Below are 17,026 nucleotides of genomic sequence, written 5' to 3'. Positions count from 1 at the left end.
ATCTCCGCCGTCACGTTCTCATGGCCTTCTCCCTGTGCGGGGTCTGTCTCTGTGTTCAAATTTTTTCTTTTTATAAGGAAACTAGTCATATCGGATTGGGACCCACCTTAATGACTTCATTGTAGTTTAATGACCTCTGTAAGGACTTTCTGTCCAATTAGGCCACATTCTGAGGTCCTGGGGTTAGGACTCTAACCTATCTTTTTTTTGGGGGGGTGCACAGTTCAATCCACAGCAGGTGCTGAGTGGGGTCCCCATGGCTTTGACTTGGAAAGCCTGCTGCCTACAAAGCACGTGGTCGCTGGGCCCTTGAGCTGCCCGGCTCCCCTCGCCCTCACTCAGCCCAGGGGCCGCTTTCCGGCCCCCACAGCACTGCCTCACTCAAGGGGGGGATTCTCAGCCTGTGTCATTTCCCAGTGCTTGCGTGCCAGGCCGTCCTTGACCGCCTCCTGCCGTGCAGGTCTGAACTGGGGCCCTGTGTTCTTGCTGATTGCCTCCTGGTCTCCTCCCCCAGCTTGTGCTTAGAGAGTCACATGTTCAGAAAGCATGTCTGTGCTATTTCTCCAGCACAGAATAGGTCCTCAGTAAGTACTTGTTGATAGAACACACAAGTGAGTGATTTCCCTTTAGGACCTCCCTAGGTCTCAGTTTACCCACATGAGAGCGGGTGTGGCTGGCCAGGCCTGTTATCCCAGGGAGGGGTCGTCCCTGGCCTTGGCAGGATCCTGCAGCTATTTTGGGCTCCTTTGTTGTCCCATGGTGCCTCAGACCTCAGGGGACCCTGTGCCCTGTGTGTGTGTGTGTGTGTGTGTGTGTGTGTGTGTCCATCACCAGCAAGGCCCTGGCCCACTCACTGGCTACACGCCGTGCTGCAGCTCCTGTTGTGGCCCCTGCATTGGGTGAGAAGGCGCGGGTTGGAAATGGCCTCCAGGAAGTGGGAACCGTTTCCTAGAGGCCTGTGCCACTTGGCTTCCTGGCAGTGGAAGGAGCACTCCCCTCCTTCCTGGCCCCCAGCTCCAGTCCATCTGGTCCAGGAAAGGTCTGGTCGCTCCACTGTGCTGCCCCGTGAGAGGGGAGGGAAGCTCTCGGCTGCTAGCCCAGGGCAGTGGGGGAGACCTTTGGGGGTAAGGGAAGAGCCCAGGGTTGGGGCTGGAGGCTCAGGGGAGAGAGGGCTCTTGGCATCTTGTCCATCCCAAGCCATTCTGCAGAAAGGTCCTCTTCCTTTGGGGCCCTGAAATCCAATGCTTAGCAAGCAGTCCCTCTGTTGCCCCGGGGGGGGGGGGGCTGCTACAGGATTGAATGACCCCTGGCGGCCAGCAGGTAGCCTTGGTTGCCACATGGTAAGTGCCCAGCTGGATGTTAGCTGTTGCTGTTATTATGCAAACCATTGTCTTTTTGTATAGCATTTCTTTTCTTGGGGAGAGTGTTGATAGGTTTCATGACATCCTTATAGGACCTGTGACCCCACAACTGATCAGAACACTGGCTTGGACTCTGCAAGGGTCAGTGGCAGAACATCTTAAATTGTTAGGCTGAAGGGCCAAGCCCTAGCCTGCTGGGTGTCATGGCAGACCCATGGCCTCCAGGTGGCCTGGAGGCACTGAGTTTGCCCTGTGCTCCCTGAGACCCAGACACACCCGCTTGTGCAGCACGAGGCATCCACCTCCTCCTGGCCAGTGTGCATGTCCTCTCCTCCCTCCTGCAGACCTCTCGGGCCAAGGCCAGGCCAGGCGCCAGCCTGTCAAGGAGACTGATTAAAAGCAGTGTTGCTGGGGGCAGATGGCTTGGTGTCCTTGGCCTGGATTGGAGATCAATAAGCAGTTGTTTTTCTGTTGGCAAGAGAAAAAAAATCTCTGTTAAATTTCTCAGGTGCTGCCAGGCTAGTTTTCTTTTTTGAAATGCTGCAGCTGTCCAAGGTGGCTCTGGGAGGGAGGACGGGCCACTGGAACTGCGACCCTGCTCTGAGGCAGACAGGACCACCTGGCCAGCGCTCCGGACGCCACATAAGAGCAGGCTGGCTCGTGTGGACATCAGTGCCTCGTAGGAACATTGTGGAACACAGCCTGGCAGGTAGTAGGCATTGGATAGGTATTTGAGGAAAGAGCTCTTTGAGCCCTTAACCATCTCCCAGGCAGAATGTTGAGTGCATAGCTCATTTGATAATCCTCATGACCTGACCCTGGCCACATAGCCCGGTTGGTTAGAGAATCGTTCTGAAGGGCAGAGGTTGCTGGTTTGAACGCTGGTCAAGGCACATACGGGAATAGATGGATGATCTTCATGACTTTAGTATGAGTGCCCATTTTATAGATAAGAACACCAAGGCCCAGAGAGACTGAGTCACTTGCTCATGACAAGCCTAAGCAGTTGGACTTCAGAGGCCCTGCTTTTCCCTTCCTGGGAGACAAGGACCATCAAAGGGATCTGTAAAGTAACAGCAGCCAGGACCGCAGAGAACATTGAACTTGGGTTTGTGTTCTTTTGCTGATAGGGAAGCCAAGACAGGGAGGGACTCAGATACAAAAGGGGCTCATAGAGGAGCGGGAGATGGACCAACTGCTCCCTCCTCTCCTCTCAAGGAGGGAGGTAGCATGCTGGGCCTTATCATCCCAGGTCCTATCATGGCTGTAGTCATTCTCCGTCCTTTAAACATGTATTCCTGAGTTTTTATTTTTAAAGGTAAAGGCAGTGAGAAGCACGTCCCACCCACCGAGTTTCCCCACTTCTGCAAACCAGTTGTTCTCTCTTGAGGCCACTGTTACCTCAAGAAAGAACAACTCTCGTGTACACGAGAAAGGTTTCTCGTGTACCTTTCTGGGAAGATGCTCTGTGTTTGATTATGGGCGCATGGATGGCCCTTTGTGCCCCCGCGCCTGCAGCAGCATGCTAATGCTTTGGTTTTTCCATGTACCAGTGTGCCTTGGAGTAATTCCCCACGGGATGTATAGAGTCACCTATTTTCAAATAAATGCATGGTTTTCCTCCTGGGATACATTTACCTCATTTTATTTACTCAGTCCCCTGTGGATGGTCCTCTGACACCATACTACCAATGCAATCTTGTACGTACATCCCTTTTTACGTGTGTGAGGTTGTCTGTGGGGTAAATACTCAAGGTGCAGCACTGCTGAGTCAAAGGTATATATGCATTCGGGATTTTGCTAAAGAGTGATGAATTTCCCTTCGTAGAGACGGTGCCTATTCATACTCCCCGTAACCTCTTCAAGTCGTGTTATTATTACTTTTTTTTTGTCTTCACCTTACCTGGCAGCTGGAAAAAGTGGTTTTCACTGTAGCTTTACTATTATTTTTGTAAAATATACATAACACAAAATTAACAATTTTAACCATTTTAGGTGTGCCATTCCATGGCATTTAGTTAAATTCACAGTGTTGTGCGACCATTGGCGCACTGCGTCCAGAACTTTTTTTTTAATCACCTCAGACAGAAACTGTCCGTTTTATTTATTTATTTATTTATTTTTAATTTTTTTGTATTTTTCTGAAGCTGGAAACGGGGAGAGACAGTCAGACAGACTCCCGCATGCGCCCAACCGGGATCCACCTGGCACGCCCACCAGGGGCAATGCTCTGCCCACCAGGAGGCGATGCTCTGCTCCTCCAGGGCGTTGCTCTGCCAGGACCAGAGCCACTCTAGCGCCTGGGGCAGAGGCCAAGGAGCCATCCCCAGCGCCCGGGCCATCTTTGCTCCAATGGAGCCTTGGCAGCGGGAGGGGAAGAGAGAGACAGAGAGGAAGGAGGGGGTGGGGGTGGAGAAGCAAATGGGCGCTTCTCCTATGTGCCCTGGCTGGGAATCGAACCCAGGTCCCCCGCACGCCAGGCCGACTCTCTACCGCTGAGCCAACCGGCCAGGGCTTAGGAGGTTTTTTTTTGTTTGTTTGTTTGTTTTGGAAACTGTCCCTTTTAAACAGTGACTCCCCATCTCCTCCACCAACCTCTGGCTGCTTCTGTTCTAATTCCTGTCTCTGTGACTCTGCCTGAGCGCAGTATCTCATCTAAATGAAATCACGCAGTATTTGTCCTTTGCGATCTGGCTTGTCTCACTTAGCATGTTCTGAAGGTTCATCCATGTTGTAGCATGTATCAGAACCTCCTTCCTTTTTATGGTTGAATAATCCAGTGTATGGATAGATCACTTTCTGTTTACATCATCAGTTGGTGGGCACTTGGGTTGTTCCCACCTTTTAAAAGGCTGTTGTGAACAGGGATGTGTATGTATCTGTTTGAATCCCTGCCCTGAATTCTTTGAGGTATATACAGTACTTAGGAGTGGACTTGGTGGGTCATGCAGTCACTCAACATTGAACTGTTTGAGGACCCATCAAACCATTTTGTGATAGTTTGAGTTTCTCCTGCCATAACCAAGGCCAAGCAAGCATCTTGTCACATGATTGGGTTTCTGCTGGTCCTTTACTGTGAACTCTGTGTTCATAAATCGTGTCTGTGTCCAGGCTGGGACCCATGGGCATTTCCTCAATGCCTTTCCATTGGCCTTTCCTCACCCCACAAGGGCCGAGACTCCAGCTGCCTGCATCACGTCGAGATGGCCTGACATAGAAGCTGTCCAGGAATACTTATTGCAGGACTGTCCCAGAAGGGCCAGTGGCATTCCTCTGCTCCTCCTTCCGGTCCTCCAGGGAGCACCGGCTCTCTGCTCCCATCGGCACCTTCCTCTCTGTTCCCTCACTGCCACCCAGTGTCATCAAGAGATAATTTATTCATAAAAATCCCTCTTCTTAGCACCTTTGTGGTGATCAGCATGAAGCTGCCACTGTCCACACCTGTGGACACTCCCTGAATTCCAGCGGCACCTGTGACATTTGTCCAACAGAAATTGTCAAACACATGAACCACAGGTTAATATTCTATCCCAGGGACAGAAGGAATTGACAGTCTAAGGGAGTGTGTCAGTCTTTTTTTTTATTAACTATTTAAAAATACACAGTTCAGTGGCATTTAGTACATCCACAATCTATCTAGTTCCAGAGCATTTTTATCACCCCAAGTAGGAAACCCCACTCCCATGAACAGTCATGCCCATTCTGCCCAACATCTTCCCAGACCTAGGCACCCACTAATCTATTTTCTGTCTGAAGGGCTTGGCCTATTCTAGGAATTTTGTATAAATAGACTCAGACAGATGTGACCTTCGGGACTGGCTTCCTTCACCTGGAGTGATGTTTTACAAGTTTATCTAGATTGTAGCACGTCAGTGCTTCCTCCCTCTTTAGGCCAGAATCATATTCCGTTGTGTGGATGGGCCCCACCGTGCCTACCCGTTCCCCTGTTGGTGAACGTGGAGGCTGTTTTCCCTTTTGGCTATCCAGCATCGGGATATCTGGGCATATACCTCAGAACAGAATGGCTGGCTCATGCGGTAATTCTCTAATTTTTTGAGGAACCATCAACCTGTTTGATATGAAGCCTGGCCCCTCAGATAACATAAACTGCCCCAGCTCACATTGTCTGGAGCACCTGTCCTTTGTCTAATGGGAGCCCTGACTCCCACCTCTCAGTTGAGGATCACTGGCTAGCTAGACCGAACTGCTGTGCACGTGGGCACATTAGGAGACCTCAGACAAATCCCTTTCTTTCTCTCAAGCCTCCCTCTCTTTCCCCATTTATAATACGGGGGTGTGATAGCACACCAATAACCTAGGATGCTTGTGGGGTTATGCTGATGCATAGATGTGGTTTTTTTGTTTTTTGTTTAAAAAACATTTTTTTTCTTAAAGGAGGGGTGGCAGAGACAGACTCCTGCATGCGCCCCTACTGGGAGCCACCCGGCATGCCCACTAGGGGTGATGCTCTGCCCATCTGGGGCCCCTGCTCCATTGCAACCGCAGCCTTTTTTAGCAGCTGAGGCGGAAGCCATGGAGCCGTCCTCAGCGCCCGGAGTCAGCTGGTTCCAATCAAGCCATAGCTGCTGGAGGAGGAGGAGGAGAAGGGGGAGGAGGAGAAAAGGGGGGGGGGGAGAGAGAAGCGAGAGGGGGAGGGGTGGAGAAGCAGATGAGCATCTCTCCTATGTGCCCTGACCGGGAATTGCACACCGGGCCAAAGGCTGTACCACTGAACCAGTCCACCAGGGAAAGGTGTGGATGTTTTGTGAACTGGGAAGTGCTGTCTGAATCATTGCGCCGGCGAAGTGATGCGGCCTTCAGATCACCCTGCACAAGTGTTCCATTTGGCCTGCCCAGCATTCAACAATACTTGAAATAATTGATAATTAAGAAAAACATCTTGGGATCTCACTTGACATTCTGGGTTTAGGGCTTCTTTTGAAGAAAAGAAAAAAACGGGAGAGCGGTGCAGTAGTCAGCTCAGATCCCTGCTTAGCAACAGGTGTCCGGAGCTGGAATTAGCCGCCCTGTCCATCGGGGGCGTCTCTGCTCCATGTTGGCGTTTTCTTGTACTTGGTTCCTTCTGGAATTGTTTGGAATTCTTGTTATATGTGGGAGGAGGGGCTTTTAAAATAAGGAAATGTAAAGTATTCATTTCTGTGTAGACTCAGAGATCGGGTTTTGCAAGATTTTTTTTTTAGAATGTCAACTGAGGCTGGAAGGAGGCACCAGCCTGGGTCTGCAGCAGGGGGTGGTCACAGACCCTTCCTCTCTCCGCAGGCGGCACCGCTGCCTTGCCGATGGGCGTGCCCTGGTGTGTCCACATCCGGTGAGGTCCCTGCTCGCACCATGTCATCATGCGTCTCTAGCCAGCCCAGCAGTGACCAGGCTGCCCCCCAGGATGAGCTGGGGGGCGGGGCTGGCAGCAGCAGCGAAGGCCAGAAGCCCTGCGAGGCCCTGCGGGGCCTCTCGTCCCTGAGCATCCATCTGGGCATGGAGTCCTTCATTGTAGTCACGGAGTGTGAGCCAGGCTGCGCTGTGGACCATGGCCTGGCCCGGGACCTGCCCCTGGAAGCTGATGGCCAAGAAGTCCTCCTTGATGCCAGGTCCCAGGTCTGGCCCCACCTGTCCAGTTGCAAGCTGTCCCTGCAGGAGCAATCCCAGCTGGATGCAAATGGCTGCTGCGTCCACCCAGCCCAGCCCTCCTCGCCTGTCAACTTGCCACAGTCCTCGCCGCGGCTGCCCCGGAGGCCCACAGTGGAGTCCCACCATGTCTCCATCACTGGTATGCAGGTGCGTGAGCGGGGACATCACGGCCCGGGTTCTCCATGTTAGATCGGCTCTCCCAGAACATCCTAGTGAGACCGGCTGATTTGGGAGGTGACCTCAGGTGGGGAGGGAAGCTAGGGAACGGAAGGCAACAAAGGATGCAGTTAGGGAGTCAGTTACCATTGGGCAACTGGGGAGCACGGGGCACAGGTAGAACATAAGTCTCAGAGTTATCGCACCTGAGGGCAGGGGAACTGGGTCTTTTATTCCCCTGCTCAGTTGCTGGTGAGGGCAGCTGACAGTGGGTGACCTGCCCTGGGTGTGGGCAGAGCAGCTCAGGGCCAGAGAGAGCCTCTAGCAAAGAGATGTGTGTGTTGGTGGTTAGAAATTGTCTTGGGGGCTCTGCAACTTAATTTCAAATGAACATTTTATAAGTGGGAACAAGTTTTTAAAAAATGGGTATTAAGAGAGGACGTCCTGTTTGGTTACTTCTTTGCAGTGTACAGAAGCAGCTGTTAGAAGTCAGGACACTGCTCAGTCACCCTGCAGAGGGGCCAGTGACTGAGGATGCTTCCAGGGAACAGAGAATGACCTCTTTCTTGGTTGGGGTCATGGTTACAAAGTATTTGTTTCCAGCCCTGACCAGTTGTCTCAGTGGTAGATCGTTGGCCTGGCATATGGATGTCCCAAGTTTGATTCCCAGTCAGGGCACACAGGAGAAGCGCCCATCTGCTTCTCCATCCTTCCCCCTCTCCTTCCTCTCTATCTCTCTCTTCCCCTCCTGCAGCCAAGGATCCATTGGAGCAAAGTTGGCCCAGGCACTGAGGACGGCTCCATGGCCTCTGCCTCAGGCGCTAAAATGGCTCCAGTTGCAATGGAGCAACACCCCAGATGGGCAGAGAATCACCCCATAGTGGGCATGTGGGGTGGATCCTGGTCGGGCGCATGTGGGAGTCTGTCTCTGCCTTCCTGCTTCTCACTTCAGAAAAAAATAAAATAAAAATAAAAACAAAATGTTTGTTTCTATTTGTGACACATTTGTCTAGCTGCAAATATACCACTCATGTTCTGTGTGTTTCTGCTTAATTTCCAGGACTGTGTGCAGCTGAACCAGTACACACTGAAGGATGAGATTGGGAAGGTAAGTATTCTAGGAGCCAGGGCATCTCAGACAGCACGGCGGTGGGGTGGGGACTGCTTGAGCTGGGAGCGGGAGTCGGAGGGGAGTCCTCAGAGGCAAGGGTGGAGGCAGAGTTTTATGATTCATAGTTCGTGTGTTTTGTTTTGTTTTTATATCATAATATTAATCTGTTTCTGGACCAGCACAAAAAGCATCTGGGAAAATCCATATCACCATGGTGATAGTGACATTACCCCCATATTAGTTGGCTCTTTTCCCCCCTGAGATACTCTCATGTCTCTTTTTGCTTTTGTTTTATCCAAAGGCAGTATCATTACAGGACTCAAAAAACTCACACCTGGCTCTGGATGGATAGCTCTGTTGGTTAGTGTCACCCTGAAGTACAGAGGTTGCTGGTTTGATCCCTGGTCAGTGCACATGCAGGATCAGATATTCTGGTCTCTCTCCTGTTCTCTCCTTTTCTCTCTCTAAAATCAATAGAATAAACATTAAAAAAGAAAGAAAAGAAAAATAAAAAAACTCACATCCGGCCCTGGCCGGTTGGCTAAGTGGTAGAGTGTTGGCCCAGCGTGTGGTTTTCCCAGGTTTGATTCTGGGTCAGGGCACACAGGAGAAGCACCCATCTGCTTCTCCACCCTCTACCTCTCACTTCTCTCTCTCTTCTCCTCCCACAGCCGTGGCTTGATTGGCTTGAGCGACTTGGCCCCGGGCGCTGAGGATGGCTCCATGGCCTCCGCCTCAGGCACTTAAAAATGGCTCTGGTTGGAACAGCGCAGCAGCCCCATATGAGCAGAGCATTGCCCCCTAGTGGGCTTGCCAGGTGGATCAAGGTCAGGGCCCATGCGGGAGTCTGTCTCTCTGCCTCCCCTCCTCTCACTAAAATAAAAACAAAACAAAAATAAAACCTCACATCTATGCCTGGCCTTTGGTGGCTCAGTGGTTAAAGTGTTGACCTGGAATGCTGAGGTTGTCGGTTCAAAACTCTGGGCTTGCCTGGTCAAGGCACATACAGGAAGCAACTCCTCTGAGTTGATGCTTCCTGCTTCTCCCTTTTCTCTCTTTCTCTTTCTCTCTCTGCTCTCTAAAAATCAGTCAATAAATAAAAAATGTTAAGAACTCACCTACCGCCTGACCAGGCGGTGGCGCAGTGGATAGAGTATCAGACTGGGATGCGGAAGGACCCAGGTTTGAGACCCCGAGGTCGCCAGCTTGAGCGCGGGCTTATCTGGTTTGAGCAAAAGCTCACCAGCTTGGACCCAAGGTTGCTGGCTCGAGCAAGGGGTTACTCAGTCTGCTGAAGGCCTCCGGTCAAGGCACATATGAGAAGGCAATCAATGAATATCTAAGGTGTCACAACGAAAAAACTAATGATTGATGCTTCTCATCTCTCTGCGTTCCTGTCTGTCTGTCCCTATCTATTCCTCTCTCTGACTCTTTGTCTTTGTAAAAAAAAAAAAAAACTTACCTGCTAATAGAGAGCAAACATAAATGAGCAAAGCATGCTAGGTGTGACGGTAAGGAGTGGTGAGGTCTGTGGTCAGCTTTTAACCTATGGAAATGAGAGCTCCATACCTGAAGCACACTAGGTATGAGAGTAGAGAGTAGTGAGGTTTGTGGCAAACCAACATATGGAAATGATTATAGCTCCATATGGTCAGATCATGTGATTTTCTGAGGCTGGGAATCTGAATTTTTATACCCAGTTGTTCTGTTTTTAAAAATAAACTTTCTAAGAACTATAGAGCTAACAAAATACAATTGCAGAGAAGATTTGGCCAACGGGCTGCCAGTTTATAACCCGTACTGGAGTCCTCATTTAGCGACTCAATTTTTTTTTTTTTTTAAGGAATATTACCAGGATACCATTCAATTAGAATATTCAGTCTGGAACTATCCGGATGTTTTCTTGAAGCAAGGAGAATAGATCTCCAACACTTTCCTCTTTCATTGCTGTGATACCGTTAGCGACTCAAGTTTTGATTGTCTGTCATGGTCATCTCCCTTTATCCAGGGCTCCTATGGCGTGGTCAAGTTGGCCTACAATGAAAATGATAATACCTACTATGTGAGTACCCACATTCCCCCTCCCCTCCCCCATCCTTGTCTAAAGGGATAAAAGTCTCCTTTCTAGCACTCAGCTTCCTTGAAGGTTTTCTTAGCTGTTGTCTCATTTTATTGTTAGTCCATAGTCATTTTGTGTGTTAGGAAGGGTGTGCTGTTCCCATTTTACAGATGGGGACAGAGGGAGGTGAATTGATGGCTCAGGAAGAGTGAATGAATGAATTCAGCAGATGTGTTATAGTGCTCACTCTGGGCTCCCATTTCTACATCCACCGTAGCCCTCACAACCGGGAGGCAGTGAGCCAAATGGCCTTTGTAGCCGAGGCTTTGCAATCACTCCAGTGTGGGTTCACAGCTTGCCTCTCCCGTGTGCCAACTGCATGGCCTCGGGTGGCTGTCATAACTGCGCAACCTCAGTTCTCCCTGTGGAAAGTAGCCGTCAGACCCATCCCTCGCCCATCGCTCGGGCTCCCTCCTGTCTTGATAAAGTGGCAGTGAGTCAGTCCTGAGGCTATGCTCTCCCAGCTGGGAGAGCTGACCTGGAACCTCGGAAGCACCCTCAGGGCTCCGCATGACCTGCGGCTGCCTGACCCCCTCTGGTGACAAGGTACTCACCATGTTCCCTGGGGCGCTAAGAGCTTGGGCCAGCCCAGGAGTGGAGGGAGCCCTCCCTACCCCCTCCTCCGCGCTTTAATCAGGAGATGGGGGTCTTTCCTTCCGCAGGCTATGAAGGTGCTGTCCAAAAAGAAGCTGATCCGACAGGCGGGCTTCCCACGTGAGTTGGGCAGGCGGGGTGGCCTTTGCTTTTGGGTGCGGGGGCCTGGGCTTGGCAGAGAAGATCCCACTGAATGGTGTCCCCTGCGGAGGGTGCCTTGGGTGGACATCCCAGAGACAGCGCTGGGTCTCCTACTGAGGTTTTATTCATTTAATATTCATTAAAAAATATTTATTTATTAACATAATACAGATTTCAAGTCAAAACACTTTATTAACATAATACAGATTTCAAGTCAAAACACCCATGAGAGAAAAATAGTTTGGAAGCTCCTCAACAAGTTAAATATGGAATTACCACGTGAACCAGCAATTCCACTCCTAAGTGGACACCCACGAGAAATGAAGACATATGTCCACCCAAAAGCTTGCACATGAGTGTTCTTACAAACACTATTTATAACAGCCAAAAAATGGAAACCACCCACATGTCTGTCAGCAGACGAATGGATAAACAAAAAGTGGTCCGTCTGAGAGGCCTCCTCAGCCGTAGGAAGGAATGAAGTGCTGATTCATGCTGTCATACAGATGACCTTGGAAACATGATGCTGAGTGGAAGAAGCTGGTCATAAGGTCACCTGTTGTGTGATGCTACTTATGGGAAATGCACAGAATAGATCCATCTATAGAGAAGCAGACGGGTCGTTTCCAGGGGTTAGGGGGTAAGGAGAACTGGGGAAGATGGCTGATAGGTACAGGGTTTTGGGGGGCAAGCCATGAAAATGTTCTGGATTAGATGGTGGTGGTGGTCACACAACCTCATGAATGTGCTAAAAACCACCGAAGTCTAGTTTTCAAAAAGATGAATGAAAAAAATATTTATATACTATGAGGAATTTGAAGCCATGTCTACCAAAAGAACAAAGAACAGGAAGGCTTATACTGGAGAACAACAGGTACTTGGGAGGGAACACCCAGTACAGTGCACAGAGACGTGAGGTAGAATTGGGCACCTGGAGACCTGTATAATTATGTTAACCAGTGTCAAATAAATCCAATTAAAAAAAATAAACCTACAATGATATTAATATTGGATGTAAAATTAGCCTCGCCAAAGCTCGCCCTGCTTGCCTTCTATAAGGAATGTCTAATAAAACGAGAAATGAGAATGGAGGGGGCTCCCCCCCAGGCAGCCTCCACTTTGGCTCTTTTATTTTTTTATTTTTTTTCATTTTTCTGAAGCTGGAAACAGGGAGAGACAGTCAGACAGACTCCCACATGCGCCCGACCGGTATCCACCCGGCACGCCCACCAGGGGTGATGCTCTGCCCCTCCTGGGCGTCGCCATGTTGCGACCAGAGCCACTCTAGCGCCTGAGGCAGAGGCCACAGAGCCATCCCCAGCGCCTGGGCCATCTTTGCTCCAATGGAGCCTTGGCTGCGGGAGGGGAAGAGAGAGACAGAGAGGAAAGCGCGGCGGAGGGGTGGAGAAGCAAATGGGCGCTTCTCCTGTGTGCCCTGGCTGGGAATCGAACCCGGGTCCTCCGCACGCTAGGCCGACGCTCTACCGCTGAGCCAACCGGCCAGGGCCACTTTGGCTCTTTTAGAAGCTGGTAATTACGGCATGTGGTCATATTGTAGACCTGCAGGTGACCCTCTTCGAGGCAGCTCCGACATAAGCCCCCTAACAACATCTCTGGGCAGGATGTCAGCACGGGCCCAGCAGAGAAAGGAGATAAGGAAAATCACAAACCCCCTCCTCTCACCAAGACCCTGTTTCTCCTGCCTCTCTGAACTCCGAGCCAGATACTATCCTGTGCCATTATTTCTGGATTTATCCATTGTCAACTTCCTCAAAGACAGCGGAGGACTTCGTGTGCTTCAGCCACGCGCCTTACCTCCCTTTCCCAACCAGGCAAAGAAACGATGCCATGCTGCTTAACCCCTGCATTGTTGCTACATCTGTCACCTCCCTCCTTGTTCCAACAGCTGTCGTGGGTGTCTCCCAACTACTTACTTTGTGAGAGTGTCCTGTCCCCTGCCTGTCCCCTCCGTCCCTTTTCCCCTTTTCCTCTGAACTCTTCTTCACATCCCAGTTCTGACCCCTGCTCCTTGGTTTTACTTTCCCGAGCCTGGCCATGCCTACATTTGGTTCTGTGAATCACGCTTAGATCGTTGCTTGCATATATGGTGTGCCCTGAGATGTTAGCAAAACAGCTTTGGGCTGGTCTTGAGTTTGGAAGTATGACGTGTTGGAAGTCAGAATGCAGCCGGATCCTGTGCCTGGCCCTTGTCACCGATCTGTAAACATTTTTTGGCGTAGTGTTGTAGGTTGGTTTTTTTTGTTTGTTTGTTTCATCAGCTCTTAACTTTTTTCTATTTCTATTTCTTTTTTTTTTTTTTTAAATAATTTTATTTATTCATTTTTTTTTTAGAGAGGAGAGAGAGACAGAGGGGGGGGGGGAGGAGCTGGAAGCATCAACTCCCATATGTGCCTTGACCAGGCAAGCCCAGGGTTTTGAACTGGCGACCTCAGCATTTCCAGGTCAACGCTTTATCCACTGCGCCACCACAGGTCAGGCACTTTTTTCTATTTCTGACTTCGTTGTCTATCTCTGCTGTTTCTAGTGTTAAGGAGAGGAGGGGAAATGGTTGGGAGCTCCAGAGAGAAGTGACCGACCCACCCTGATAGGCTGACATTACCAAACCAGACCTCGGTACCTTGGTGAACCTGACTCTCCCTGTGGCCTAGGACGTGGGATGGGAAGGGAGGGGGTTCACAGTAGGCCGAGCAAGGGGATTGTGGTTTCAGCCTCACTGGTTTTCAACAGCAGGAGAGACAGATGATGAGAAGGCTGCATAAAGACCCTGGTGGCCTCAGTCGCTTCAGCCCTTGGCAGGGGACTGTCTCTTTGCCCTGACCCTGAGGTGGTTTGTGTCTCCTTCAGGTTGCCCCCCGCCCCCAGGCACCTGGCCAGCCCCAGGGGGCTGCATCCAGCCCAGGGGTCCCATTGAGCAGTGTACCAGGAAATCGCCATTCTCAAGAAGCTGGACCACCCCAATGTAGTGAAGCTGGTGGAGGTGAGGACAGCAGTGGGGGGGGGACACAGAGGAGGAGGGCCTGGCTCTGTTATCACCCAAATGGCACATGGGTATTTCCGTGGAGAGCCACGTCATGTCAAATAGCTTATTGTGGGGCTCAGTAGTCATTACTGATTTAGGCTCCTTCACAACCCTGTTATTTCGTGTGATCCTTACCCCTCCCTGAGACTACTCCCATTTTACAGATGAAGAAATTGAGGTTCAGATGGATACTGAGGCGTGCCCTTCACTCATTTTTATCACTCGGAAGCTGGTTCTCTTTCTAGTGCATATATGTGTAATTGGTGCACAAAGGCAGCCATATATAAGTAAACAGATGGGCATGGCCGTCTTCTGATATAACTATTTACAGAAACAGGCGACGGGCCGGATTTGGTGTGGACACTAGAAAGCTTGCCAGCCATGGCTCTAGACCTGCAGTTCTCACACTCTGGTTTCAGGACTCGTTTATACTCTTGAAAATTACTGAAGACCCTCCCAAAAAAGCTTTTGCTTATGTTGGTCTTACTTTCTTATTTATGTGGGTAAATATTACTTACTAATATTTACTACATGAGAATTTAAAACTGAGAAATCTAAAAATTATTTATTGGGTCATTTAAAAGACTAATCCTACTTCATATTAATATGGAAAAATATATTTTCTGAACAAAGACATGTAGTGAGAAGAGAGACATGGTTTTTACATTTTTGCAGATTGTCCTTGTGGCTGAGGTCTGCCTTAATAGAGAACAGCTAGGTTCTCTAGTTTCTTCCTGCGTTCAGCCTGTTGTGATACCACGTCATGTGGTTTTTGGGAAATCCCTTTACACTAGTAGAGAAAGAGTGAAAGAGGCATACATTGCTTTTGTTTTAGAGTAAAGATAGTTCTGACCTCATGGATTCCCTGAAAGCATCAGGGGGACACCCAGAAGTTCCTGGGTTATATTTAGAGCTCCTCCGATCTAGATGACAAGGACTTGTAAATGCATGATACGTCCTGTATTGAATGTATGTTCCCAGTCCTTTGGAATACGGAGTAGGAGGAGCCAGCTCAGCCTGAAGAGGCTGGGGAAAGCTTCTTGGGGGAAGTGATGTTTGAAATGGCCTGGTTGTTCCTGGGTGGAGAGAATAAGGAAGGGTATCACAGGGAAAGGAACAGCATATGCAAAGGGCCTGAGGTTTCTATGTGAAGGGGCTTATCCTGACTTTTGGTAGGTGTGAGGGTCAGCAGTCACACTGCCTGGTATCCACTGGGTACTGAACTCTAGGTGGGCCATGCCTTGGGTCTGTCTTGACCCTGCCATGCAGGGTTTAGGGCTCCAGGTTGGCTTCCCTGGGCCTCTGCCTAGGGTTCATCCCTTTCTCAGGGCTCTTGTCCTGTTGATCTTGGGTGGCTGGGGAAGGGGAGTGTGATGTGAGAGGAGGCAGGAGGACCTGTCTAGCCGAAGAGCCTGCCTTTGTTTCTTCTGAGATAATAGACAGATGGTGGCCGCAAGCTCGCACAGTCTCAACCCCGGGTTCTTGAGCGGGCATCTGACAGGAAGCCCAGGGGCACTCATTAGCAGGTGGCTCTGGGTCCTGATGGGACCTCCCTTCTTCCCACCGCCCTGTGACAGGTGGCCTCTCCACCCAACAGCAGTGTTTGCCAGCCCACCTGTTCTATTCATCAGATATTTCCTGAGCACCTACTATGTGCCTTGTCCTTTGGAGAGAAGGAGAAAGAAAGGTAGAATAGTATGAGGTGGAAGCAGAGGCCATGAGGGAAGGAGAAGAGAGAGTGCTGAGGGGAGTTCCAGGCTCTCAGGCCTCGTGTCCTGCTGGGGTGGGGAGAAGAGGGACAGGGTTTGAATTTTCACCTTAAAGGTTGTCCAGTTGTCTCCCGGGAGACAGATGGGAGTCTTATTCAAGCTGAGACATTTCCCGGGGAGGAATTTGCCCCCTCCTATTAGTAACCTCTTGTCCGGAGGTCAGGCACAGTCAGGCCAGAATTCTTGATATAACTGCAAAAACAGACAATTTCAAAGTGAGTGGGAACCCAGGAGTCCTCATAGCTGTCTGGTTGCCCTAATCCAGGGGTCCCCAAACTTTTTACACAGGGGGGCCAGTTCACTGTCCCTCAGACCATTGGAGGGCCGGACTATAAAAAAAACTAGGAACAAATCCTTATGCACACTGCACATATCTTATTTTAAAGTAAAAAAAAGCGGGAACAAATACAATATTTAAAATAAAGAACAAGTAAATTTAAATCAACAAACTGACCAGAATTTCAACGGGAACTATGGGCCTGCTTTTGGCTAATGAGACGGACATTGGTCAATTCCGGTTTCATATTTGTCACTGCTAGCCATGACAAGCGACTTGGCGCACTTCGGGAGCCGTGAGGCGTGCTTCCCAGGTCACCGGAAGTAGTACTGTACCTGAGCGACGCTGCGCTTTGCGGTGCCACCAGATATTGTGCTCCTTTCACTGACCACCAATGAAAGAGGTGCCCTTTCTGGAAGTGCGGCCAGGGTTGGATAAATGGCCACAGGGGGCCACATGCAGCCGGAGGGCTGTAGTTTGGGGACCCCTGCCCTAATCCCTAACTTTATCTCAAACTTCGTTCCTTACATTACCTAGCCTCGGTCACACTCCCTCATCCTCTCTATCGCCCCTGCGAACTCCCCGGGGCCGCCACTGCCGCTTGCCCCCACCTGCTTCCCCAGCAGCAGCCCCTAATCCCCCGGTGCTTCTCGCGCCGCAGCGCCCCTCACTCCCTTGTGCTTTCCGAGCAGTCGCCCCCGCCCGCCCAGACACAGGTGCTTCCCGAGCAGCCGCCCTCACCCCCTCGTGCTTCCCGAACAGCCGCCCCTCACCCCCGCGTGCTTCCCGAGCCGCTGCCCAGAGGCCAGCGC

The 17,026-nt window shown here is 50.5% G+C and overlaps 1 protein-coding gene across 1 annotated transcript in view; it reads left to right on the top strand.

Moving 5' to 3' along the window:
* Nucleotides 1-17,026, top strand: part of LOC136395739 (calcium/calmodulin-dependent protein kinase kinase 2-like) — a 1,028,348-nt gene that overhangs the window by 11,318 nt on the left and 1,000,004 nt on the right. Inside the window, 6 exon segments of the mRNA XM_066371011.1 lie at nucleotides 6,642-7,154; nucleotides 8,224-8,271; nucleotides 10,283-10,336; nucleotides 11,056-11,107; nucleotides 13,994-14,062; nucleotides 14,065-14,126. Coding sequence (XP_066227108.1) covers nucleotides 6,642-7,154; nucleotides 8,224-8,271; nucleotides 10,283-10,336; nucleotides 11,056-11,107; nucleotides 13,994-14,062; nucleotides 14,065-14,126 — 798 coding nt within the window.

Source organism: Saccopteryx leptura, chromosome 2 (genome assembly GCF_036850995.1).
Source record: "Saccopteryx leptura isolate mSacLep1 chromosome 2, mSacLep1_pri_phased_curated, whole genome shotgun sequence".
In the NCBI taxonomy this organism is placed as follows: domain Eukaryota; kingdom Metazoa; phylum Chordata; class Mammalia; order Chiroptera; family Emballonuridae; genus Saccopteryx; species Saccopteryx leptura.
The sequence above is the reverse complement of the archived record's forward strand: the minus strand, read 5'-3'. Positions and strand labels throughout refer to the sequence as shown.